This window comes from Neurospora tetraspora (genome assembly GCF_033439725.1).
Source record: "Neurospora tetraspora strain CBS 560.94 chromosome Unknown B0H65scaffold_2, whole genome shotgun sequence".
In the NCBI taxonomy this organism is placed as follows: Eukaryota; Fungi; Ascomycota; class Sordariomycetes; order Sordariales; family Sordariaceae; genus Neurospora; species Neurospora tetraspora.
The window spans coordinates 4,837,983-4,854,197 of NW_026944384.1; the positions used below are offsets into that span (position 1 = coordinate 4,837,983).

The following is a 16,215-nucleotide window of genomic DNA, read 5'->3' on the forward strand; positions in this document are numbered from 1 at the left end:
CCAAATAAAGAAGTATGTTATGGGTTAGGGTTGGATATGGACCTAGGTACAATGACGCCAAGCAAACTGGAGAGTGGGATCGTGTAATTCAGGGGTAAAATAAACAAACATTTTGCCAAGCACGACTTCAGTGTCACACGGAAGGACCTGTGTACAACCTGTGCATCACGATCGAAGTGTCAAACATAATGCTGACTGATATAACTAAGTGCTATGTGACAGCTGCTTTTAATCCCATGGTATCTCGTACAGTCTCTTACCCATTTGGCATTTTTAACCAAACCAGAACCCCAAGTGCCAAACACGCTATGCTCCTGAATATTCCTATCAACCAGACCAAAGTACACTGGAAGGCCAAACGATGCAGACACAGCCATGTCTTCATCTACTCTTCATCGCTGCTGTCAATAATGAACCCGCCCCTGGCTCTTGGCCTTTGGCGAGCAGCCACCACCGGCTGATCATCCTCGTCCTCGTCTTGATCATCCACCACCATTCTATTTATCCTCCTCCCTAGACCCTCACCAGGGCTGGAGGGTAAGGGTACGTCCTTAGTGGTCGTGCGTTCATTCGCCGAATCCACGTCCATGGCATCCTCATCCTCGTCTTCTTCCTCTTCGTCTTCATCATCGTCGCTGAGTTCTACGACTGCCTTCTTCTTGGCTGCTGCAGGTCTTCTGGCCGGTCGTTTTGACGTTGCCGCGGCCTTCTTTTTCGAGGTCTTACTCTTAGCCTGTTTCGTCGGCAACTCTTCATCACTGTCCTCCTCTTCCTCTTCCTCTTCCTCCTCTTCTTCGGAATCAGAAGCGACCTGCTTCTTCCTCCGCTTCGCACTTCTCCCCCCTTCATTCTCACTCCCATCACCTTCAAGTTCATCATTCAGCACCGCCTCCCACGCGCTCTTTTCCCCTCCGTTCACCTGCGACAACACCGACAAACCCAACTTCCCAAGCATGCTATCAAAAGTCGAGTCCTTTGCCTCCTGCCTCTTTTTCTCCCGCTCAAAGAACTCCCGATCCCTCTCATCGTCCGTTTCATCGTCGCTTGCGTGCACGTACATCTCACTCTTGATCTTCCTCATCTTCTCCAGCTCCTTCTCCCTCCTCTTCCTCGCCTGTTCAGCCAAGACTTCATCCGACACTCCCTCCTCTTCCTCATCTCCACTACCAGCTTCTCTCCGGCGTCTGCGCTGCCGCTTCTTCTGCGGCCTAGCATCCGGCTTGCGAGCGGTGGGACCTCCGGGCGCAAAGAGGAAGTCTTCGCCGATACCGCCTTCGTCGTCGTCGTCACCGAGGAATCCACGAACTTCTTCGTCGTCATCGTCATATGCGGCGCGTGTCCTGCGGGAAGCGGCGGCGGACTTGCGCCGGAGCTGGTCTTCGGCTGAACCACCGTCCTCAAAGGTGGGAGGGGAGAACTCGGCTTTGTTGATGAGGTCGATGGTGTCTTGGATCGCCTCGGCGGTGTGGTTGCCTGGGAGGATCCAGGTCGAGTCGGGGGTCTCGTCGAGAGTAGGGGTGAGGCGCTCCATGCCGACAAGACGCATGAGAAGACGGAGGTGCGGGTTCTTGAACATGGCTGTGCGGCGCGCCTCCGTATCAGGGCGGATCGTGATATGTGGCGGTGCTGATTTGTTGGAGCTCTCGTCGGCAGCTTCACCATCAGCGGCCCCCTCGGTAGCGGTTGCCATGGCCTTGTCTACGTTCTCCCATGCTTGCCGCTCGCTCATTGCACTTGTTAGCTGATCCTTGAGCCATTGCAGATGCTCGGTTTGCTGCTTGTCGATGAGTACGCTGACCGCAATGCCGATCTGCTCGTCGCGCTCTGTGGCCCGCTTGAACTCCAGCTCGGCACCAGGTCGTGGGGTAGTTGTGGTGGTCGGCTTCTCATATCCGTGTTCAAGGAAGTGCGTCGTGCTGCCGATCTTGGAAAAGAGCAACTCGGTAAACAGCGCAGGCCGCTCTTGGAGCTTCTTGACACATTTCCGAATGATCTGCTTGGAGAGCTCCTCCCATTCCTTGAACATTGGCGAGCTTTTGTCTAAGGGCTCGGGACCTTTCACCATGTTGTAAAAGAGATTGATGATGTCCAGTCGGAACAGCATGACGCCTAGCTCCTGCTTGAAGGCAACACGGTAGAAGTAGCGATGAGCGCGCTTCAGCTGTGCATCGTTCAAATCACGGTAGAATTTGGTGAAGGCGACAAATGTGTCAACAACACCCTGGGGAGCGAATCTGATGGCGAATTTTCCAAACTCGAATTTGCGCTCCTGAGTGACGCTCTCTGCATGTTGCTCATCGTCGCCAGAATCGTCGGCATCATTGTCTTCGGGAACGCCAACGTCTTCTGCTTCCTCGCCTGCGGCTTTAGCTGCAGCAACAGCAGCGGCAGCTTTGGCAGCCTTCTTCTTTCGGCGGGCCCGCTTCCGCGAGCGCACCTGCAGGTCAACATTCTGCTTAGAGTAGCCTTCCAGAATGCGGAGGAAAGTGTGGACAAGCTCGGTTGCGGCATCGAGATATTCGAAGCCCTGATCCTTGTATGTTCGGGCAATATTCGCGATGAGGTCGTGGGTTGTCTCTTCGTAGAAAAGACGGCTCAGGGTGTTTTCAGCGATCTCCTGGTCCTCCTCGTTGGGAGACTCGGACATCTCTTGGACTGTGAGGAAGATCTGGGTGTAACAGCGCATGACAGAAGTAAGCAGCTGCCAATCCTTGTCACTATAGGATCGGTCAAGCGCACGGTTCATGGAAGCGAACATTTCCTGTTGGAGCACAGCAGCAACGAGGTTAAAGCTGTTCACCTCCTCTCCGGCTGCGGACGTCGACTTTGACTCGTCTCTTTTGGCCTTTCTTCGCATCCGCTCGGCTTCGAGGAACCAGGCGACAAGGTAGAAGAACTGGCTCTTATGCTGGTTCAACACATGCAATGCCTCCCGGTCGATCGATTGCCTCACGTGCAGGAACAAGGGGTTAAACCCCGAGTCAAGGAAGTCTTGAACGAATGATCGAAGCTGCTGACGAGCTCTTTCGTCTAGAGTCACTGGAGGTCCAAGGTCTTTGGGCTCCATCTCGGGTTTCCTCGCCCTCCTCGGTGGTCTGAATGTTTTTGAGCTATCCATCTTCCTCTCCCGTGTCTTTGCGTCCAACAGAGCCTCTTGGCCAGATACCGTCACCATCTTGCCGTCTGCCCGTTTCACCCAGATCATTGTCCCAAATCGACTATGCCGAGTGGTTGTGGTTTTGTTGTAGGATTTTAGCATAGCGGCTTCCTTGCGCATCTCCGATGCCAACTCTTGTCCCTTGGCTTTGTTGAGTTGCTTTTCGCTGACGAAGAGCGAGCTGGGGTCAACTCTCTTCACAAGATGGAAGATGATCTCCATAACAATTACATCCTCGGTGCGGAAGTCCTCGCCCATGTTGGAGGCAAGGGTCAGCAGAGTGAGAAATATGTCTTGGTACGAAAAGGCATCAATGGTGGCCGACCTGGATACCTGTGTCTCGTCGCCTTCGTACTTGACACCTTGAGGAGGTGCGATCATGGCAACATTCCTCAGAAAGAAGAGAATCAGCTTGATGATAGCCAGGTCACGGGGTGTCCGCTCGCCAATAGGCATGGCCATGGAGGGAAGGGCCACTCTGACGGCGGTGTTGAGGATAGGTATCGCATCGAAGTTTATGATGGCGCGCTTATAGCCAAGCTGGGCAAGCTGTAGGACGGGCATGTGGCGGTGATGGTTGATGGTCATTTCCGCGCGTTCCTTTTCTATGGGCCAAGTAAGGGGCACCATGACCTCGAAGCAGGCTAGGGCAAGACGGGCTTTGTACTTGCTGTCGGTTTCGCTCTGAGGCCATAGTGTCAAGATCTGGAGCAGATCGCCGCCGACAAGGTTCGCTTCAGCCAGGCATCTGGCAACGTCCATGCGGTTGGTCTTTTCATCGTAGAATCGGATCCATTTCTTCAGGTCGCGCAAGACGTCGAGCGCTTCGTCACCGAGCTTGTAGCTTCCATCGTCGTCCACGCTGTAACCACCGAGCTATTTGCGTCGCCAGGATCAGTACGTGGCCAGGTTCCAAGTATCGTGTCCACAAATGGTCCAGAAGGGAACATACCGCAGAGACCAGGTTGGTGATGTGCGCCCGCACTTCCGGGTGGACGACATCGTCGTTGATGTCTGCGGCCTCCATTTTGCGCAGAGATCACAACGTCCGAGACTAGAACTGTGTCATATGAGCACCACACAGACTCTCCTCAACTCTCAGCTTGTTCTTGTTATCGCATGGGTGTTGTCATTAGTCGGCGCACTTCATCGGGAGACGCGTTTGTGGTGGTGGGAGACGCGTCGAGCGTGTCGTACTTTTAATGGAAGTTCGTGGTATCAAAGTCTTGGCTTGCTTATCTCCCTAGGCGTTTACATGGTCTCATAAAATTCTAGGACTTTACCCCGATTTTGACCCCAACGGCCCCCTGAACAGGTGGGTTAGCGTACCCCACACGCCCTAAAACCGACCCCATTTCCCCCGCCTAGAGCCGCCCGTAGCCCCTGTGCCCGGGTCGGGCTTGTGACGTCGAATTGGAGATGCCCTGGGGACGGCCGAGGTTAACCGAAGAGGAATCAGACAACTTCACATGGTCGCATCGTCGCATTCGCATTTCCAAGTCTTCCACTTTTTCTGTCCCTTTCCTTTCAGTCTCTCACAGCTATAGCGTCTGCTTTGTTTACTTTCGCCGTGACCATCTCGCAAAATGCTCGCCAGAACCCTCGTCCAGAAGCTGCCCACCGGCGCTCGCGCCTTCAGCTCGACATGTGCCCGCAACGCTGCCGAGGTCAAGAAGCTCGGTGTCGTTGGCGCCGGCCAGATGGTGACTTCATCCCATATCACCCATGCCATGTCTTCAAAAACAACAAAAGCTAACTTTTCCTCTTCTTCTTCCTCCTTCAGGGTCTGGGTATCGCCCTCGTCGCCGCCACCAAGGCCGGTGTCCCCGTCACCCTCGTTGACGCCTCTGAAACGTCTCTAGACAAGGGCCTCGCCTTCGCCGACAAGCTGCTCAGCAAGGACGTCGCCAAGAACCGCATCACGCAGGACGAGGCCGACGCGGCCCGCGCGCTGCTCCAGCCCACCACGGAACTCGACGACCTGCACAGCGTCGACTTCGTGATCGAGGCTGTGCCCGAGATCCCTCAACTCAAGTTCGACATCTTCTCCAAGCTCGCCGAGATCTGCCCCAAGCACGCCATCCTAGCCACCAACACCTCCTCCATCTCCATCACGCGCATCGCCGCCTCGACCACCAAGGACCCCAACGACACCTCCAACAGCTCGCGCGTCGTGTCCACGCACTTCATGAACCCGGTCCCCGTCCAGAAGGGCGTCGAGATCATCAGTGGCCTGCAGACCAGCCAGGAGACGCTCGACACGGCCGTCGAGTTCTGCAAGAAGCTGGGCAAGATCCCCTCGGTCTCCAAGGACAGCCCGGGCTTCCTGGCTAACCGGATCCTGATGCCGTACATCAACGAGGCCATCATCTGCCTCGAGACGGGCGTCGGCGACCGCGATTCTATTGATGCTATCATGAAGAACGGCACCAATGTGCCCATGGGCCCCCTCCAGCTGGCTGACTTCATTGGCCTTGATACTTGCTTGGCTATTATGAAGGTGCTGTACGAGGAGACGGGCGACTCCAAGTACAGGCCGAGCGTGCACTTGCGCAACATGGTCGATGCTGGCTGGTTGGGCAAGAAGAGCGGCAAGGGCTTCTATGACTACCAGTAGATGTCTGGAGGGAACATGGTGAAGGAGAGTGTATTGGCGAAGAACGGGCGACATGAATTGAAAAGCGGCATGTTCATGTCGAATGGCTTGATGGTCTCAGGGGTCATTTGGACCAGATGCTGTCAGCGCGAATACAGGGACAATTTGTAAACAACAGGACCGGGAATGGCACCGGGTAGAGAAGCTCACTCGACAGTTTGCCAGCACCAAGATGCGTTTTCAGCGACGAACGTTTGCATAGACAATGGGTATATAGAGCAAGTCAATTTGGATAGTATAATGCATAACGTTTGTCAATCATTCTTCTGCATGTTCCGTTCAAAAGACCATTCAACCACCTCTGTCAACTCCTATCACGGTCGTTTACCAAGGATTTACCAATGCTCATCGCCTCCGCAGTGTGATCCCTTTGTACAAGTAGTCAACTATCGTATTATTGAGGCTCGGGATCGCTTTCCCGAACGTTCGCACAGCAGCGCAACATCAGTGTTCCGCCGACAAGCAATAATCATCACTAACCCTCAGTCCAAGTCTTGATTAGCGCGGTTATTCCAACATCAAGCAAAGCATAGCGAATATTAGACAAGCAGTCACTGAATGAACACATGGCAATACTCGCTACTCGTAAAAGAACGAGATAAAAAAGTGAGAAAGGAGTGACGCAGACGCGATCCCTGCAAGTAATAATAGCGAAAACGAAAGCTGAAGAAAAAGAAAAAGAAAAAAAAAAAAGTAATGGAACAATGATCAAGCGGCGCCCCCAGATCCCTCACCGATGCCTCCTCATCAGTCTGCCGCCGTATGCCGAATCGTCGTCGTATCGTCCTATCGCGGTCGGGGCGTCCGGAGCTGTAACGTTAGTAGTTAGTACATGGGGCAGGGGAGAGGGCAGTGGAGAGGGAAGAGGAGGGGAGTTTTTATTGTAGAAAAGTGCCGTCGTCGGGAATCGAACGGGTAGTGGCTCGAGCCGGTGAGTCTGGCTTGTTGATTGAACGTGCGCTTTGTTGAGCCGCTTGACCATTGTCCCATTCGGAGGGGACGAGAGATGGGGTGAAAGACCTAGTATATAAACCCCGGTGCTGGTGCTTGTGGTAGGTTACGTGGCCGGGCAATGGGCAAGTGTGAAATGGAAGGAGCGCGGCTGACTGGTGAGTGGCTGGCGGATGGGCTTTCGTCCGGGCTTTGCGGTGCCGTGTAGATTCGGATAGCCGTCCGAGCTTTCCTCCTGCGAGTGTCCAGCCAGCTCCGGTGTCCTTGTGTGTATATGGGGTTCAGAGGAGATACTTGTCTGTCGGAGCTTATGTAGTAGGTAAGATAGTTTGCTCTTAACCTTGTGATACCTTGCAATCGAGTGCCTGTGTCCATCAAGAAAAAGAAACTGGGATTCGTGGATATTTCAAACTCAGCACAACAGAGCCGAAAAACAGTTTCCGATGAACCATCTGGTCCAACAAGGGCAGATGACCGGAACCTAGTCAACAGTCGAACGTCAAAGTCGGATCAACCCGTAGCGGGACTCGTGGTGTCCGGGGTAAACCCGACAACTGACGAATTATCGGATTCATGACCCGTAGGCACCTCAAGTCGGCATCCCACAAAGTACACATTCACATTCCACATGTCTAGTCTCTCTGTTTTCGTTGGTGCTGAGCGTGACTAGTCTCAAGGCTTCAACTGTGTCACGGAACAACGAAGACGACGACGCTCTCTCCCACTTTCCATCAAATCAGATGAGGGCTCGGGGACTTCCCACTCGCTCGTGACTGATGGTACACGGGTGTCCAGCGGACCAGAAAACAAAGAGGGGGTGAAGATCATCCATTCATCTCACCATAGGGGTGTACTAGCTCCAAAACTGTCGGGGGAGGGGTGGTGATAGACCGACCAAACCAAGGCACTCTCTCGGTTTCTTTCTTCGAGATGGTAACCTGGAATCAAAGAAGTTGAACCCATCCTTCCTCTTCTCATATCCTTTTTCTTCTTCGGACAGGGCAACCCAGGTCGTTGTCACGTCGTTTGTAGTTCCACTACTGGAACTGGCAGCAGGAGAAGACGACCCACACAAGACTAGTGGCTCCTGAGAGCGGCGGGGGAAAGGGGGCCGGGGTTGTAGAGGTCATATCCAGTCCACCACCACCACCATATGCACGTGGAAAGACCAGTAATTTCGAGACGGCATGCCTTCTTCACTCACTTGGGGAAGCGTCCAGGTTTTTCATTCGTACTTGTTCCCTTCTCCACGTTTTTGCTTAGTGTCTACACCCCTTAGACGTGACATTGGATGTTGAGGAAGCATGCCATGGAAAAGCCGCATGGCGAAAATGGAGGGCCGGAAGCGGGAGGGAAGCCGTGGCCAAGCAGGCCGGTGCAAAAGGGGTGTGTGAGAGGTGATATGTCAAATTCCGTCCCTGCCCACTCATAGACAGCAAGAAATATGCCGAACGATACTATCCTTGGTTTGTATGGTGGGTGTGATGATCCCTGTCCGAGCAAGAAATGAGCAAAAGTCTCGATGGACTACATCGATAACTGCTAAGACTCAGCAGCCAACACATAAGCGTCACTGCATGATGCTCGGGAGCGGCGCCGAGAGTGCATCAAGCTAGAGGTATGTCCTTTCCCTAGACTGTAGGTTAGCTTTCAATGACTAGGTGTGGTGGAATAGCGGAATCTACATGGTGAGAGGGTATGACCCGGGTCATAAATTTGGGTGAACGTCTGAGTGATGTGATGCACACGAACATTGTCAGGATGCGGCCCAGAATAAGAAATTACTCACAGAGACGGTTGATGTGATTTCTCTCTGCTGGTCTTCCGCTTCCAACAGCGAGGTTTGTTATCAGGGTTTACTCTCCGTATTGCAGGTATAAGCATGAGATTCGAGATAGGCAAATCCCGGGTATGCTTGGCAAGGCCAGTCGTCAATTCCACTCAGGAACGACGAGGCTATCTGGCGACATGCTTCGACTCATCATCATACAGATGCCAAAGCAAGCTGTTCTGACACAGACGCTGGCCGACGGGCAGGAGAGTGCTCTGGTCTCGGGCGTGACTGTTACACGGCCGGGTCTCCTGAAGCTTCCTTCCCCCTTGAGTAAAATGAGATGAACTCGATACGTATATGCGCATCTGGACAGCGTTACCCCATAATCAAGGCGAAAATCTCACAACCATTTGGATGGCACATAATCGTGAACATCTGCAACGGTAAATACCGCCCTTCCACAGACAGGTCATATCCGAAGAACGGAATTCTGGGAAGGAAAAGGTGGATCAGAGCTTGCTTTACGGCGGGTAGTATTTCAGCGGCTAAACATGTAGCCGCCACGGAATAAAGGGCAATCATGAAGACAAGATGACATAGCCACCGTGGTAACAGCATCAGGCTTATTTGTGACCAAGATAAAAAAAATCAATCAAATGCCATTAATTGCCGCTTGCTGTCTTTATCAATCTGCATCAACTTCTCAGGCAGGGCGTGGGCTCTATGATATCGAGAGCATCTTATTTCGCGTCATCAGAACAAGGCGAAAGAAGAAGCTGAATGGGTTGCTGCTGACTTGTTAAAACGCGGGAGCTTGTTGTGATACGTGTGCTCTATCCCTCCAACTAGGCGAAGTCCCTGTGTTGTGCATCAGTATAAGCTCACTGATTGAATGATTGAAGGAAACAGTGGCAGGTCAACGGGTATGTTGATGCGCAAGTCAGCTACATGAGCCGATGTCGCGAAGTGCTTCTCTCATCAACATGGTCTGGTAAATGGTTCTTTCCATCTTGAGAACGCTGGGTCTTCCATCCGCCCTGCTTAACATCGCGATGGTTGAGGGCATTGACGGAAATACAAAAGCCGGGGTGGGATTTCGTCGCTTGTTTTGGGCGCGGATTGATATTAGGCCGAGGTCTTGATGCAGAACAAAGCCATCTTGTCGTTGTCGGAATTGTCATCATAAGCATTCTCAAACTGCGTTCCAGGGCACCGGAGTACTCGATCCCAATAGTTTAGCCGTTGAGCCGTGTATGGTGGAGCTGTAATTCGCTTCGACGAGAATGCCGACGCCACTAGGTGATATCGGCCTCGTGTTTGACAGTGGACCGCATCCTCGGGCATTCTGGCTTCAACTTTCCAGCTTTCAACACGTGCGAGGAGCACATCAACCGCATCTGCACGATGTCGCACATCGGAAAGCCGCGTATGGTTTGGTTGGTGTAGGTCACTTCGCAAGAAGGTCCAATCGAAACATGTGCAACCAGAGGGTCAGATATCGTTATCGTCTGTCCAAGGATACTAGCTGTTCTGGAAAATTGGAGGATTGAGTAATGAGTTTTTGGACTGGATACACTCCGCCCCTGTCCCATGACAGACGACAAGATGTTTCGACCGGAAAGTTTGAGTCAATCCAGAACTGGAAAATGTGAAGCTGAGAGGAGACCGAGCTGTGGCCGTAGCCCACATAGTCGAGCACAGACGTAATGACTATTTTCGTATCACTTTGACATGCCCGTAATCGCAGTCGTTGCTTGGAGAGGATATTCGCCATGCTCTTTCCGACTGGATTTCGGTTTCGCTAGTAGAGCGCGTGCTTCCCACGCAGGCACGCAGCCGACACACATGGCTTCCACGCCACCAACGGTCAAGGCCATAATGCAGCGATTCGCGAGATTGTGAGAGATTTGTGCGGTTCCCATTGACTTGCTGCTTGCCCGATGTTTGACTTGTGATGAGTTGGGCACGATGGCTGGGGTTCCAAGCCATTGGCTCAATATTGCGGATTGCTGCATGTTCACACCAAGAGGTTTCCATGTCGAAGGTCTCCAGAAGCTGGCCGCTCACACAAGGTTGTCGCCGAAGACCACAAATGCAGGGACGCGCTGAGCGAGAGACGGGAGATTGTGCGAGGACAACGTCTTGTTTGTGTCACGGTGTTTCACAGCAAGGCCAGCTCGGCGAGAGCCTCGGTCAAGCGGCTCCTCCTCGTGACGGTTTAGCATGCTCAGCGACATTCAATCCCAAGGAGAGGATTTACGCAAGAAACCGCTGGACATGTGGATATGTCCGATGCTTCCTTTCCACCGTATGTTTGTGGTACCCGTAAATAGAGGGTGTGTAAGTCGGACAAAGCCGCCCAGGTATGCATAGCGGTTGCGGCTAACGTCTTGACAGGATGAGTGCCTACTGGCTTGTGCCAGGTTGGCAGCGCTGGGAGAAACGATGAAGTCGAGGTTAGGTGTCAGGGAGTAGGTAGACATGAATGGGGATCGTCTATACGTACCTGTGGTGGCAAGTGAGGTAGAGGTACCCAGACATGTGCCGTCTCACTTGCAATTTGGGCCAGGCCATACAGCAGAATGCCTAGAACCCAAGGCAGCGGTTCGCGTGGAGACAGATACGGAGCGGAACGGAGTAGGCCGGTGATGGTGTCGATTGATCATGACCAGACCGAGTATCAGAAAAGGGAAGTAGAATAAAGGGGCCCCTGTCTGGAACCGCAACTGCGAGCATGGCGAGTCGAAGAAGTGTTATCGGGACCGACAAACATCAGAGACGGGAGGGGAGTCTGGAAGAGCGGGAGAGAGCGGCAACCTGGGGGTTCCCTTTGGTGTTCTGGCGCTTCGAGCACAGTCAGAAACAGACTTGTCATGTCCGCACCACACCGTTCACGCCAGCAAAGGCAGCTTGCAGTGCTGACCTCAAGTTCGTGAAACCCAAACTGGTCCGTTTACCTAGCTCGCTAGGTGCCTACTGAGGACTCATCGGCCAGGGCGAGCACTGTACAGACTCTGGTCGGCAGCACCATGTATTCCCCCAATACAATGGATTGCATCGTGAGGTGTCTAGACTCGGGTAGCATGGAGGCCCGGAGGTGGAAAAGAAGCCAGGAATGAAAATGAAGCCGACAAGATGCGCGCCGGTTGCAGCGGCGCCGGCAGCACGTCGGGCAATTCGGAAGATGAGGTTGTAGTCGGCTGTGGTGGTGGTTCAATCATGGTCATGAGCCCAGCTGCCGGTCAGTCACGGTGCCAGTACGGTGCCGTGGGTGCTTTGTGTGAAAAGGGAATGGAAACTGAGTGGATTCGTCCCGCCTCGATTCGTTGGTTAGTGAAGAGACATGGTTCTGGGGAACTGAAGTTGGCAGTTTGGAGCATCACGGTACAAGTACGTTACCGCACTGCCGACCAATGGAGGCTCGCCTGACAGATGCCGCCGGCTGCACGTAATCCAATCATTTCCCAGCTGCAGCTGTCACAAGCCGCCTTACAGCTGCCAGCTCAAAGCCATCGACACGCGGCGAGCATCAGGGCAATCCAACTGCAGTGCACATTCCCTTGACACTCCTCGTCGGACAACCCTCATGATATCTCAGCTGTCGACTATGGTTGGTTTCCCGCCGCGTGCTTCTGTACAGCGCAACTATTCTCGGCTCAACAAGCCGACTCCTGAAACAAAAGAGCTTCCCTTCGTTATTCCAAATGTTCTCATGTCCCGCCCGTTACGGTGAGAGCAGTGCCAGCGGGCCGCATCGCGGAAACGGACCCAGCCAGTCCGAAGATGATCAACCGTCGCGTCAATTTTGGGGATAGTCCTGGCTCAGCCAAGCCAGCACCACACGTCCAGACGGCTCAGTCGACATTGTCCTTCGGTCCTTGCTAAGATTGCGCGGGTGCTGCGCCGTTTCGGCTCGACAAATCGCATTTATATCACCCCGGATCGCACCGATTCGTCCACCTGGTGTTGTCTTTGGCGCCCTGGTCCTTGACAACGGAAACTTGGCTGGGAAATCAGTACCACGGACTGCTCAGGTGTCGGTCCTATATCCAGGAGCCCTTGCACTTAGTAGGCTGAGTATCACAGGAGGTCGAGCCGAGATGCAGACGGTATCGACCAACCAGACAACTCTCTTCGCATTGAGTTGAGCGACTCTCTAGGGTCACGCACCATCTCCAAAAGGCCATGGAGCATGGAACGGGCCGAGAATCGGCTACAAATGAGAAGACGACGTGCGACGAGAGCAGAGGTGATGCCTGGGTGCTTGGGCTCCTGGGTAGTAGTCTTGTACAATGTTACCCAGTCACACCCGTCACACCCGTCCATCATGGGCTCGTTGGCAATTATACGCAGCAGCAGGTACGGACACTTTCTCAGATCTACCCGAGTTCGGGAGTCCAGACACAACTGGCGACCTGAAATTTCCACATGGTCCTCGTATTCACGATTTGAATCATGCTCCAGCAGCGAGTGGTTAGCATGGCCTAGCAAACTCGGCCCAGCCAGGGGGGTTGCGTGCAGACAAACTTGGGCCTTGCTACACAGGACCAAATGGGGCATTCTGTGTATAAGGTCTTTCTCTTCCATTGCAGTCCTTAATCTCGCTGAGGGGTAGCTGCAGGAATACCTCTGCGCACCGCAAGCTCGTTTATCAAGCGAGTTGCCATTGTGTGCCATGTGGAAAAAAGCGAGAGACAATGGTAGGAATGCTACACCTTGACCTTAAGTTGTCAGCTACCCGCCTTGCCCGCCTTGCCCGCCGCATCTGTGCCTCCATCTCAACCCTATGCATATTGGTACCAAGTCAACCATGTCAAACGGAGGTTACGGTTTGTAAATATTCCGGCATTGCTTCCATGGTATGAAACCGTCTGCTGATGAACGATACAGACTACAAGTCGTACGACAAGTTACCTCTAGAGATACTTCCAGACGGGTCTCAGACTATCCGGAGTGAGGGTACTTACCTCTTACCTCACTTTGCTTCTTCGATCAAGTTTTTCTGCTCTGATGCTCGGTAGTGAACCTGGGAAATCTGGATCGACCCGGATGGCGCAACCCACCTTCCCAATCGAGCGCCCCTTGGCTCCCCATTCGCTACGATGAAGCCAGATGATCGCACATGGCCCCCAGGAACGCAAAAAAGAAAGTGACAGACTGAATCGAGATGATTGAAGATGACGCCGATGATGATGTCTGGACCACATCAACTCCCTCAAGTTATGATTTTACTACAGTATTGGAAGACACAGGGATGCTTCCATTTGTTCTGATCTGCGTGCCTTCAAGCGTGTGGTCTCAAGACAGAATGCTCATACGGCAAGTGCCCACCAAGGGAAGGTAGCAACCAAGAACGTAAGGAAGGAGGTAAGGTAAGTGCAAGTGGAAGCAAAGGCACCTTCCCTCACTCACGATATTGGTCGAGTGACTTTGCAATTCTCCAGAGTCTTGGATCCACTCCTTAATACATTTTTCCACATCGATCCATCTCAACTCCACGCAGTTCGTGGACGCACAGAAACCAGGCATTCTTCTCCTCCTGAACCCCGAATCCACTGCAGTATTCCTCCCATCACTTCCGTTGCCGGCTGCGCATCCGTTCCTCTTTTCAGTGTAGAATCTCGGAACGGCCTTGTCCTGGCCAGCAAAGTAGGTTATCCGAAATCGTGCACCTTTGGCCGTGTCACTCGCTGACTGCTTGACTGAACCAGGTCGCAAGTATTTGGAACCATTTGCGCAAAGCTCGACAATTGGCCATCCGGAATAGGCAAGATTCAGGAACACTGTGCCCAGCTGTCGGGATAAAGCTGGAATGCCGTTCCCCCAGACAAGCACAACGGCTGCCAGGCCCTGCTCCTAGGGCAGAAGAACGCACGGGGGATCGTTGACGGACCCCGTCAGCGAGCAGTCCATGTTCTTGGCCCGTTTCGGCATGGTACGGACAGCAATACGCCCATGCTGTTGGCTCACAAATGCCAGCCCCTGATGAAACCGTGCAAGCCGAGGCTCTCTCTGTTGGGCTGCACCCCTGGCTTGCCTGGCTACCCTGCCGTTACCTTTACGCTTGTCCATACAGCTGCCCTGTTGCCCCTGCAACGGGACATGGCCCTTGTCTATAAGACAGGGGGCACCCTCTCGAAGCTATCCCTTTAACGGTGAAAATTTATCCTTTTTTGCCAAGCCCAGAATCTGGCCAATCGGTGGCCCCCCCTCTCCAGCAGGATACATCTGGAGCATGCAGATACCTTTGAACGCCCCAGCCTTGGTAGCATCTACTAGTGCTGTAGGCGGACTGCTTAGCTGACAGGCCACGTCAGCAAGTCTCACTGGTATCTGTGGGGGCCGCTAAAAAGGATAAATTTTCACCGTTAAAGGGATGGGAGCCATGGCATGCGCCGCCTTGGGATCTGGCGTCTTGACTGCGTCCACGCCCACGGAGTGTGTTCCCCGAAGAAGATTCGACCGTTGAGCCACCTTTCTAGCCCAACTGCATCTGTCCTTCTTCGTCTTGGCACGGCATTAGCAACGACACAACCGTCTTCTCGCATCCACCGTCCACGCTCGAGCAGAACACAGACCGCAGACTGCAGAGCTTCTCTCTGCCACCCTCCGCCTGCAAGACACCTCTCCTTCTCGTTCCTACACAGTACCTACCTCTAGGTACCTCGACCCTCCTGTCCTTTTTATCGTACAGTTACACTAGACCCCACCGGACCCAGCCTTTTTAGCTTTCTGGGAGGTAACACATCATATCATAGCAGCCTACGGTTGATTCGGCGCATTTTCCCTCGACTCCTTACTCGCTCACGCCGCTCATGGACTCCCATGCGTTGAGCTTGTCTGTACTAGGGTTTTCTCCTCGCAAGCATACCTCCCCAACAAGTGGAAGTCAACTCGCACGTCAAAGCCCTCGCGCACACCGGCATTGACTACCGTGGGGAAGCATATCTTGAAGAGGGGGGAGGTTGTGATATAGCTGCCCAGGATATATGTCATGGTTAGGTTGGCCTAGCCCTCGTCCTCCCCTACCCATGAAGCCGCTTGGACTGTGTCTCCTCAACAAGTTCTGACGGATGAGGAAGGCGGTGTTTTGCCTAGCGAGAGATGTAGCTCACACTGCTTGCACACTGGCCTAGTGCCGTGTGAGCTAGGCGTACCTCGACTTGTCATCAAGGTGGCAGATGAGGGTCACACAGCTCAACTGTCTGCCTCAGTCCCGATTTTTGTTGCTTAACAAAACGCAAATTCGCTCGGTTCAGGCCGGCCCGCTGCATTCCAGGCTTCAGCGTCTACAAAGCTGGGAGTTCGGTTCATGGAGACCCGTAAAGAGGTCCAGATGCTGCTAGGGCGACATCGAACCCAACAGTGCTCCAGGTCGTCAAGCCTTTTTGGGTTCAGATGGGACATCAGCAAGAAAGATCTGCCCATAAATGATCTTCCCATCGGACCCCCCTGCTCTGCCGCCACAAAGTACTCAGAGGTGCCATGTTACAAGGATGGCTTCGATTCCCCAGCATCGCCGAATGCTCCCTTCCCCCCTCCCGCACCACCATACCCAGCTCAACTAAAGCACTCGTGTCCCAACCTTACGGTGTAGTGTGGTTTGCTGAAAGGGGACTTCCATCTTATCCCTCTTCTCGCTATCTAATCCGATCTGCGTTCACCCCCTGCTTTATT

The 16,215-nt window shown here is 53.4% G+C and overlaps 3 protein-coding genes across 3 annotated transcripts; 2 read left to right on the plus strand and 1 right to left on the minus strand.

Annotated features, from left to right (window-relative positions):
* Positions 1-166: 166 nt before the first annotated feature.
* On the minus strand, positions 167-4,348 carry B0H65DRAFT_537674 (timeless protein-domain-containing protein). Its single transcript, XM_062829078.1, has 2 exons — positions 4,110-4,348; positions 167-4,033 (listed from the first exon to the last, which is right to left on the minus strand). Exons 1-2 carry the CDS (start codon positions 4,182-4,184, stop codon positions 386-388), a joined length of 3,723 nt encoding a protein of 1,240 aa, XP_062684902.1. The 5' UTR covers positions 4,185-4,348; the 3' UTR covers positions 167-385.
* Positions 4,349-4,626: 278 nt separating this feature from the next.
* On the plus strand, positions 4,627-6,074 carry B0H65DRAFT_458418 (3-hydroxyacyl-CoA dehydrogenase). The gene is made up of 2 exons (XM_062826405.1): positions 4,627-4,860; positions 4,941-6,074. The coding sequence occupies exons 1-2, from the start codon at positions 4,744-4,746 to the stop codon at positions 5,772-5,774; spliced, it is 951 nt and encodes a 316-aa protein (XP_062684903.1). The 5' UTR covers positions 4,627-4,743; the 3' UTR covers positions 5,775-6,074.
* Positions 6,075-10,311: 4,237 nt separating this feature from the next.
* B0H65DRAFT_126947 (uncharacterized protein) lies at positions 10,312-11,100 on the plus strand. Its single transcript, XM_062820757.1, has 2 exons — positions 10,312-10,983; positions 11,045-11,100. The coding sequence occupies exon 1, from the start codon at positions 10,493-10,495 to the stop codon at positions 10,865-10,867; it is 375 nt and encodes a 124-aa protein (XP_062684904.1). The 5' UTR covers positions 10,312-10,492; the 3' UTR covers positions 10,868-10,983; positions 11,045-11,100.
* Positions 11,101-16,215: the final 5,115 nt, after the last annotated feature.